This window comes from Littorina saxatilis, linkage group LG12 (genome assembly GCF_037325665.1).
Source record: "Littorina saxatilis isolate snail1 linkage group LG12, US_GU_Lsax_2.0, whole genome shotgun sequence".
Classification (NCBI taxonomy): domain Eukaryota; kingdom Metazoa; phylum Mollusca; class Gastropoda; order Littorinimorpha; family Littorinidae; genus Littorina; species Littorina saxatilis.
In genome coordinates, this window is record NC_090256.1 from 19563026 (window position 1) to 19574275 (window position 11250).

The 11250-nt window shown below is 38.9% G+C and overlaps 1 protein-coding gene across 1 annotated transcript in view; it reads right to left on the reverse strand.

Moving 5' to 3' along the window:
- Window positions 1-367: 367 nt before the first annotated feature.
- LOC138981440 (3-ketoacyl-CoA thiolase A, peroxisomal-like) overlaps window positions 368-11250 on the reverse strand; it is a 29208-nt gene continuing 18325 nt past the window's right edge. The window contains exons 11-12 of the mRNA XM_070354356.1: window positions 3154-3355; window positions 368-2036 (exon numbers count right to left, since the gene is read on the reverse strand). Of these exons, the coding sequence (XP_070210457.1) occupies window positions 1958-2036; window positions 3154-3355 (281 nt within the window). The 3' untranslated portion in view covers window positions 368-1957. The remainder of the gene's footprint in view (window positions 2037-3153; window positions 3356-11250) is intronic.

Genomic DNA, 11250 nt, shown 5'->3' on the forward strand with positions numbered 1-11250 from the left:
CATGACGCAAATTGTGTTGACCTTTGTCAAATTTCAAGGTCACAGCGGAGAAATGGTTAAAAGCAAAATATAGAAAAATTATCAATTTCTTCAACATTTTTGAAGCAGGAGCTTAGATATTTCACACTTATAATTATATGGAGCTAGAGTGTCGGGTAATTTCTGATTTCTATTACTTATAACGAAGGTGAGTTGCTCGCCTTTGTTTATGGTTGTATATTTTTGTGCACAAATTCAAATTAGGTGTACAATTAGGTTTCAGATGTTTTTTCTGAATGTGTGCATGTTTTCTTGAATGTGTTGAATGATATTGACAAATAAATTTCTATCCGTTTACAACCTGTTCTATTTTGTGACTCCGTGAGACTTTGGAATGTGATTTTTTTTATTGCAAAAGGCAGGCACAACATGGTGAAAAAGCATACATAGAATTAATCATTTTGACATACATCATAAATTATATTTTGAACATCTCATATTTGATGAACATATACACATAGAAGAACTTAAAGAAAATGATCACAGATATATGTATAAACTGAAAAAGTGATAACAGTTAAAGAAAAGCAAGATTTCCTGAAAGTGTCTTCCACTGTAATCATACAGTCGTACACAAACTCAAAGCAAATTTTCATCAAAGCTCTTTCATACATTGTACACAAATTCAAGATCATCACAATCACATACAAGAAGAGCAAACGCTCGATCGAGTCACTTTCGCAGTTCTGAATATTATATGATGGACAGGAAGAAATTGCTATTCACAACACAATACAGATGTAAATAATTTGATGTAAAGAATAATCCTATAAAGTTTGAATCAAATCCGATGAATAGTTTCAGAGATATGATATTTCAATTTTTTTCCTTCAAGACATACCTGTGACCTTGAAAAGGTCAAAGGTCACCAAAGCAGACGTCAAAGTGTAGAGGTCACTGGGAGTCACGTTCACATAAAATTTGAGCCCGGTCACTTTTATAGTTTCCGAGAAAAGCCCAACGTTAAGTTGTGTGTTGCCGAACAGAAAAGGCTAGTTATCTCCCTTGTTTTTCTGATAACGTTCGTAAAAGGCTACAGATGTAAATACTTTGATGTAAAGAATAATCCTACAAAGTTTCAATCACATCCGATGAACTTTGTCAAAGATATAAAATGTCTAATTTTTCCTTTGACGCTGACCTGTGACCTTGAAAAAGGTCAAAGGTCAACGAAACCATCGTTAAAGTGTAGAGGTCATTGGAGGTCACGACTAAACAAAATATGAGCCGGATCGCTTTGATAGTTTCCGAGAAAAGTCCAACGTTAAGGTGGTGTCTACGGACGGCCGGCCGGACGGCCGGACAGACTAACACTGACCGATTACATAGAGTCACTTTTTCTCAAGTGACTCAAAAATGATAATTAAACCAACTCTAAGAAAAACTCATCTCATTGGCAACATCTGAAACATGAGACAAGAGAAACTCTTTTGTCATCATACACTAAGAGTTCATATGAACATAAAAGTCACACTGCAATGTGTAACAAGTTCATTTACTCATTGCAAATCTGATTCATTAACAGGCCGAAATCACACAAAAATATCAATAACACTCCTTTCACTCTGATTAATAAATGCATATATTCCTTGAGCTTGATTCACTTGCTAATGTGTAACCCTTGATTCAGTCATTGCAATCAATCACACCATACAGGCAAGAATCTCACAAAGATCAACAACTGATTAAAGCATATTCATTGATACTCAACTCACAACGTGCAACATTTGTTGAGTAGTGCATATCACTTGCTTTGCACACAGTAGTGAGGAAGCTTCAGTGTTCTCATTTCTCACAGATACGCACGTTGTTCCTCACAGCATCAATCTGATTAGACGAACAGCTGCCCTGGGTATGTTCACACATAATGACTGTTCTTTAGTGTCGTTGTGGCAGCAGGAATGCAGTGCAGAGAAGATCAGTTTGCACCTTCGTACTCGAACACAGCGGCAGCTCCCATGCCAGTACCCATGCACATCGACACAATACCCATGCTCCTTCAAAAAGACAAATAATATCAGAAATATGATTACAATATCTATTTTTTCATGTCGTCATGTCCTTGTCATGTCAACTACTCTTTAACCCTTACGCTGCCAATCAAAACTTGCGTATGTGCATTCCTGACTGCCAGGGAATATTGGAGTTCGGGGTGTAATAATTCACAAAAAATTCTAGTTCCAAACTGGCAGTAGGTAGGTAAGTAAAACCTATGTTATTTTTAAGGGAAATTGAACCAAGAATCTGTTTTTAGTGTCTAATCATGGAAATAATAATTAGTTTGGCTTATAATGATGTTTAAATATGAACTTTTGAAAAATCAGTCCGGCGCATCTTCCGGTGCCTGTGGATCAAACACAGGTGGCTGTTTTGCTCGCTCCAAGAAAGGATTATAATCACTATCATCTACCTGTTTGCAACGAATCGTCCGAAAGAAGATCTCCCCCTTCCCCTGTCAGTATCCATAGTCATTTGCACCGCCTGTAGCGTCAGTCCGGCTTTGTTTTTCCCTACCGTGGCCCGGTTGACTGTCACCGTTAGCCATTTTGACGAGTCGAGATTTCTCTCCCCTATCCTGTCGCCAAGGCCGAAAATAGCCTTCAGACGCAAAACCGCGTCACCATTTATGTTTATTCATGAGAATGAGGTATCCTACCAAGCCATTGGCTGCTATTTTTGTGTCAGCAGTGACATCGCACTTCTGGAAAATCCCGGAACCGTCAAGACGGGTAAACCCGTCCTAAGGCGCTGCGGCTGCACAAGCGCAGGACGGGTATACCCGTCCTAAGGCAGGCAAGTGGTTAAAACAAAAAATGAGACAATATTACAAAATTTATGAAGCTAATGCATATTACTGACAGTATACATATACTTTTCTGAATACCCTTGCTTTTCCTCTGACAACTAACTTCACATGTGCTCCTGTCCACATGTTTTTGACACACCCCTCGCATTGATGATTGGCCTCTCCAATGTTTGTCCAAGTAAAGGGCATTCACTCTGTAACACCCCACACAAACCCGACATATATTTTCAGAATTCATCTATTGAGGACAACAAAGTAGCATTGACACTGACATAAAACAGAAAGAAACGTGTGGCTCCATTCCTCACCTCTTTCCCCGTCGCTTCAGTTCGTGCAGCAGCGTTGCAATCATGCGCGCCCCCGTGCAGCCCAGGGGGTGGCCCAGAGCGATGGCCCCGCCCTTGGGGTTGACACGCTCAAAGGGAATGCCCAGTTTCTCCACACAGTATCGCGCCTGGCTGGCAAACGCTTCGTTGATCTCGTAGACGTCGATGTCATCGATTTTCAATCCTAAGAATGTACAAGCCTGAATGTGTTAGATAGCTACAATCTGAGGAAGGACTAGATCTAATTTCTGTGTGGAACCAAGCAAGCAAGCACTCGCACATGTGCACTCACAAATATACACATGCAGAGATGGCGGACCGCTCGAGCTCGGTGTGTGTGTGGCTCCGGTATATCTGACCTATAGTGTCTGGCTGTGCATTATGTGAGGTGTTTTCTTCAGTCATTCGGTTGGTAATGGTCTGCTTTGTGTCCAACATCAATATGGTCTGATGAGACATCGTGTGTGATTAGTAAGTAGCTGATTTTCCTTTTTCTGAATGGGTGACATTGCTTTTTTGAGACTGCTACAGTGATAGGACTTTACCTGGTGTTACCTGTTCCAGCATGCGCTCGTGTTTTCTCGTGTTTTTCTCTCTTGACCCCATGCGACCTCAGTGTGCTGTATCGCCAGCTTCAGCAAACCGTGACTTAGCTTAACAGTGGGTTACAACAGGCACACGAAATATTAAGTACATCTGCCTTGTCTTGCTCTGCACAAGCACCCTTGAGTTTTGTTTTATTCGGAGCTCTTCTGTCGCCATGGCTGAAAAGCGAGAAGCAAGCTCTCCCTTGCAGGATGACTCCAAACGCTCTTGCTTTGGTGACAATAGCTTGTCTGAAGCCAGTGATTTCCTTAGCAGCACAGTAATCGACAGTGACGCAGGTAGGTCTGTGAAAGAACAGGTCAAGTTAGCGCTCAGTGATCCCGAAGTATTGGAACTGTTGTCAAAAGCTATTGCAGCCCAAGTCTCTCACCAGCTACGTAATGAGATTACTAGCCTGAAAAAAGCTCTTGAACAGAAGGACAGGGACATCTTACGTCTCCAAGACAAGGTCGACGAGTTGGAACAATATGGTCGTAGAACTTCGATCAGAATCAGCAACATTCCCGAATTACCAAGGGAGGACACAGACTCGATCGCAAAGAAAATCGGCCACGAGATCGGTGTTCCCCTGGATGACGTGACCATCGAGAGGTCGCACCGTGTAGGCAGGAGGGAGGTGGGGTCTGGCAGGCCTGTCGGCCGATCTTGGTCAAACTGTCCTCTTACAGACAGAAGCACGCGCTCATGGGAGCGAAGAAAAAGCTAGCTGAAGTCGATTTATCCAAAACCTTCCCCAACCTTCCCTGGGCCCTTCCCCCCAACCGCAGGCAGGGATCAACCCCGAGAGTGTACCTGAATGAAGATCTCACCAAAGTGAGGGCTGAAGTCGCTGCGGCGGCCCGGCAAAGCAAAAGAGAGGGCAAAATAAGTGACACCTGGACGAGAGACGGTATCATTTTTTTGAAGAAGGATGACAGAATTTCAAAGATAACGACCAAACGAGAACTGGAAATCTCCGTCGCGTAAAATTTGCAAACATGCATTGTTATAAACATGTCAACTGCCTCTAACCCCTGTGTCAATATTTGCTACGGGTACATGCGAACTGTTATTGCCAGTACACATCCTTGAGGTTAGGATTGCACGTGAAGTGGCCTTGATATAATATAGGACTGCGTGCATATGAACTCTGGCTACGAAGCATGCGTTGTCAAGCTAAAGTGGTGTGTGCTGGTCTGCAGCTGTGTCAGTGGACAAGGGTACAGCTGTACCGGGCTGCATCAAAACATGTACTCTGCCAAAACAAGCTCGGTGAACTGTGAGTGAGGACGATGCGTGCGTGTGGACTGCATGTTTATGCTTGTGTTTTGTGCGGTTTGTATTGAGATTCAGCAATCGCCGTTTATATGCTGATTCTCGTTCTGCTTGTTTATGCTGACTCATTGTAAAGTTACCAACAATAGGCAGTCTTATCTGTTGTACTAGCAAACTAGCCTGGGCCTATGGCAATCCGTTTGTAAAGAAATTACGTTTTTTCCTGTTGATCTAAATAATAAATTATTTAACTAAATAATTCATTATATAGCTAAATAATTCATTATTTAACTAAATAATTTATTATTTACACAAAAGTAAAAAGTGTGATTGTTGTAATTAAAGAAATCTTTTATTTACTAAACAAATCATTATTTAATAAAAAAAAATCCATTATTTACTATATAATGCATTATATACTATAGAATGCATTGTATACTATAGAATGCATTGTATACAATAGAATGCATTCTATAATATAGAATGCATTCTATAATATAGAATGCATTGTATACTATAGAATGCATTCTATAATACAGAATGCATTCTATAATATAGAATGCATTCTATAATATAGAATGCATTCTATAATATAGAATGCATTCTATACTATAGAATGCATTCTATAATATAGAATGCATTCTATACTATAGAATGCATTCTATAATATAGAATGCATTCTATAATATAGAATGCATTCTATAATATAGAATGCATTCTATAACGTTACGAAACTACTCTCTGTGTCTCTGTCTCTCTATGTTTCTCTCTCTCTCTCTCTCTCTCTCTCTCTCTCTCTCTCTCTCTCCCTCTCTCTCTCCCTCTCTCTCTCTCTCTCTCTTTCTCTCTATTCAATTAAACTGTGTCAGTGTCTCTGTCTCTCTCTGTCTCTCTCTGTCTCTCTCTGTCTCTGTCTCTCTCCGTCTGTCTCTGTCTGTCTGTCTGTCTCTCTCCCTCTCTCTCTCTCCGTTTCTCTCTCTCTGTTTCTGTCTCTCTCTGTCTCTCTGTGTGTCTCTCTCTCTCTCTCTCTCTGTCTCTCTGTGTCTCTGTCTCTCTCTGTTTCTCTCTCTCTCCCTCTCTCTCTCTCTCCCTCTCTCTCTCTCTCTCCGTTTCTCTCTCTCTGTTTCTGTCTCTCTCTGTCTCTCTGTGTGTGTCTTTCTCTGTCTCTCTGTGTCTCTGACTCTCTCTGTTTCTCTCTCCCTCTCTCTCTCCCTCTCTCTCTCTCTCTCTCTCTCTCTCTCTCTCTCTCTCTCTCTCTCTCTCTCTCTCTCTCTCTCTCTCTAAATTTAACGAAGACACCTTTCTACATGAACTTTGGAATTCCCCACTATCTGATACTTACAATTTTACGGATCCGGACGAAGCCCTAACACATTGGCTTAGTGCCTTCAATGACATATACGATAAACATGCTCCGTGGAGAATAAAGAGAGTTAGGCACATTGTAAAACCTAAATGGTTTGATAATGATTTACAACATGCCATTGACCATCGCGATTTTTTAAAGTCGGTTGGCAAGGAAGAGGAATACAGAGAACAGAGAAATAAGGTAAATTCACTTAAACGAACAAAAAAGATAAAATATTTTCGTGACCTAGCATCAAGTTCAAAGCAAAACTCAAAGAATATATGGAAGGCAATAAATGAACTTACGAATAAAAAGGCTGCCAGTCATCCGAGTTGTATCAAGGACATATCTCCCGATGATTTAAACACACATTTTTCCAAAATTGCTGAAAATGTGATTAAAAATGACAAGTCCAAATTAAATAATTTGAAAGTTTTAGAAGAATTTTGCAAATCAAAACAAATTTCATGTCAAGCAAAAATTCCCCTTCTTACAGTACCTGAAGTTTTTCACGCACTTACACACCTCAAGCAAACAGGCACCCGGGGGCTCGATGGGCTTGATGGTAGGATTCTTAAATTGTCAGCCCCCGTAATTTCTGAAACACTTACCTACATTTACAATCTCTGTTTAGACAAAAAATATTTTCCAGTCGCCCTGAAACAGGCTAAAGTCATTCCTCTGTTTAAATCAGGTGACAAAAGAGACCCCTCAAATTATAGGCCAATTTCCATTTTGTCTGTGTTATCAAAACCACTGGAAAAGCATATCAACAAACACATCCTAACACATTTCAACCAAAACAACTTATTCCATCCTAAACAATCAGGATTTAGAGCTAAGCATTCCTGCCACACTGCCTTAATCTCTCTTGTTGATCAGTGGTTGGACAAAATAAACGATAATGAATTCTGTGGTGCCATTTTCGTAGACTTTGCAAAAGCCTTTGATGTAATTGATCACACATTATTGCTTAGAAAATTCGGTTTGTATGGCGTCGGATATGATACTATCAATCTTGTTAGTTCATTCCTCTCTGACAGACAACAGACAGTTCTTACAAACACTAGAGCATCGAGCATGCAAGCTGTAGATTACGGTGTACCACAAGGATCGGTATTAGGACCTCTGCTCTTCTCAATATATGTTAATGACCTCCCCCTTTATATTCAACATTTATGTGAACTTTTTGCAGATGATACCACAATTCACTCCAGTAACAAAAATTTAACTCGCTTATCAGAATCCCTCCAAGGAAGTCTAAACCAGCTGACAGAATGGACTGACCTAAATCACATGTCTCTTAACCCAAAGAAAACCAAATATATGATAATTACAACTAGACAAAAACGACAGAATTTTACCTCAACTGGTCCCGATTTAATGATTGGCGGCAATATAGTGGAAAAAGTCGACCATCACAAAGTTCTAGGTGTCCACATCGATAACAACCTGTCTTGGTCAACTCACATTGAACAACTTAGTAAATTAGTGTCAAAGAAAGTGTACCTCTTATCTAGAATTAAACACTTCCTTAATTGTCAAGCCAGGAAGTTATTTTTCACTGCTCATATTCAGTCTCTTATTGATTACGCATCCACTCTATGGGACTCTGCAAGTGATAATTCCCTAAAGCTACTCAGCAGATTACACAAAAGAGCGCTAAAAGTAGTATTACTCAAACAGACTACTCTCACCGACTCAGACTACATCAACATAGGGGTCCTACCTCTAAAGTCAAGAATGAATTACAACAAAGGAATAATGATGCATAAAATTATGACAGAAAATGCACCCGAAACCATTTGCTCAAAGTTCTCCTTGAAGAATTCGCACCACTTTATAAAACTAAACACTCCTCTTCCTAGGATAGACCTATTTAAATCAAGTCTTGTTTATTCAGGAAGCAGCCTCTGGAACGCTCTTCCGGACGCCCTGCGGCAATCCACCAACACGGATTCTTTTAGAACCAAATATTCTTTCCATTTAATGAACTCTATGAACAAATAAACTTGATTGGTTGGTATGTTTTCTTTGTATACAGTTGTTCATTATCGGAATTATGGTTTATTGTGACAAAATCACGAAGATTTGGCTCTGTAATACATTGTTTTGCTGAGCTAATGTATTGTTGGGTTACTTTCCGTTTATCTTCATTGCTTTACACCCAATTTTGAACACTACCTTATGATCTACAATGCTTCTACATAATGCGCTTCATGTACATAAACTTATATGTTCTACCATTAATGTTTTTATTGTAACCTTTTTCTAGTCATAGTTATAGTAAAATAGTTTAGTCCCTCTTTAGGGCGAGGGCCAGATGCAAAAAAGCATATCTATGCTTATTCTTGTCACCCTCGAAAAATAAAGATTTGTCATTGTCATTGTCATTGTCATTGTCATTGTCTCTCTCTCTCTCTCTCTCTCTCTCTCTCTCTCTCTCTCTCTCTCTCTCTCTCTCTGTGTTACTGTATTGTATACTATAGAATGCATTGTATACTATAGAATGCATTCTATAATATATATAGAATGCATTCTATAATATAGAATGCATTCTATAATATAGAATGCATTGTATACTATAGAATGCATTCTATAGTATACAATGCATTCTATAGTATACAATGCATTCTATAGTATATAATGCATTATATAGTAAATAATGGATTTTTTTATTAAATAATGAATTGTTTAGTAAATAAAAGATTTCTTTAATTACAACAATCACACTTTTTACTTTTGTGTAAATAATGAATTATTTAGTTAAATAATGAATTATTTAGCTATATAATGAATTATTTAGTTAAATAATTCATTATTTAGATCAACAGGAAAACACGTAATTTCTTTACAAACGGATTGCCATATCTGTCTCAGTGCGTTTTGTAGTGTGTTTTTCTTTGTTTTTTTTCCCTTGTTCTCCAGCACAACATATTCTAATCAGATAAAGAGTCACGTCATGATTTTTTGAAAAACATGTTGTCTATTCACATATGCACAGCACTACACATTTTCAAGTGTTTTCCTTGAATTCAAGCCATAATATTTTGGCTTTTTCTTTATTCCCTCGTCAGTTTCTTCTATTTGTTACATTACTTTTAATGAATCAACATTTTCCTTCATTTTTTGTGACAATGTTCTGGGACCCCCCAACTGTAATATATGCGAACATGGAACTGCCGGCGCTGGTCTCTTTTCTTTTTGAAGTTTTACAGAGATCTGTAACCTGAATGAGTGGTAGTAGTGTAACACAGTATAGAGCCAGCGTGGGTATGTTCCAGCCCAAGGCGGTTCAACTGTCAAATAGAAAATTATTTTTCCTCGCTGCTGATTTAGTTGTTCCGTTTTTTGTGTTGTTTGTTTGTGGATATAAATACTTAAAGTTGGCCTTATTCCTTTATGTGTGTATGAAATGTAAAAACGATTATTCTTCAAATATGCGAAGGTGTGGAGTATTGTTAAAAGAAGTGAATGCAGAGCTTAAAGGTAAACGCGTCTGTATATCAGAACGTTCTGGAGATTGTTCATTTTTCATGTGTTTTGGAATAATGTGTATAATAGAAATTATGTTGATCTTAGCAGGCGATGTTCATGTGAACCCCGGGCCGGTCAAGGAAAAGTTTAAGAAATTATCTATCATTCACTTAAACGTACGAAGCCTTAGAAATAAATTAGACATTTTAGAAGTTCAGGTTCAAGATTTTGATATTGTGACATTATCGGAAACATGGCTGTCTAATATAGTAAATAATGATGATTTGTATTTGTCAGGGTTTAATTTACCGATAAGGCAAGATAGACCAAATAACCCCCATGGAGGCGTTGCAGTATATGTAAAAGATAATTTGTATTGTAAAACGAGAAGTGATCTCTCCATTCCCGATCTAGAGGCCATTAGGATTGAAACTAAGATACAACAGGAAAGCTTATTAGTTGGAACTTTTTATAGACCGCCTTCTGCAAATGTTGGTTATTGGGACCTGATAGATCAATCAGTTAATGCAGCCGGTATGACTGGTATGAAGGAATCTTGATGTACGCAAAGCCTCTGGTCCTGATTCTGTTTCAAATAGAGTTCTGGCTGCATGTGCAGATATTATTGCGATGCCACTCACTGCATTATTCAACAGATCTCTCGAAGAAGCCACAGTTCCTGCAATATGGAAGATAGCTAATGTAATTCCGATATATAAAAAAGGTGAAAAGGAATTATGTTCAAATTACCGACCAATATCACTTCTTAGCTGTGTAGGTAAAGTTATGGAAAGTTATGGAAAGGTGTGTACAATGTCACGTGTTTGCTTATTTGAAGGAGTATAACCTGTTAACACCAGTTCAGTCCGGTTTTATTCCATGTGATTCAACTGTATACCAACTCATTTGTTTGTATAATGATATATGCAAAGCTTTTGATGATAAGATAACATCACAGGCGATTTTCTTTGACGTGTCAAAAGCTTTCGACAGAGTTTGGCATAAGGGTTTGATGAAAAAGTTATACGCTATTGGCATAAGGGGACAGTTGTATTTTTGGTTATTTTGCTGAAACTGTTCATCACTATTTGCTATCATGTCCCCTGTTTAATGATGCAAGAACCGCAACAATCGGTACATTAGCTCCAGAATTTGTTAATATTGACACACTCCTGACAGGTGATTCAGGGGCGGGGATATAGCTCAGTTGGTAGCGCGCTGGATTTGTATTCAGTTGGCCGCTGTCAGCGCGAGTTCGATCCCAGGTTCGGCGGAAATTTATTTCACAGAGTCAACTTTGTGTGCAGACTCTCTTCGGTGTCCGAACCACCCCCCGTGTATACTACATTGGGTGTGCACGTTAAAGATCCCACGATTGACAAAAGGGTCTTTCC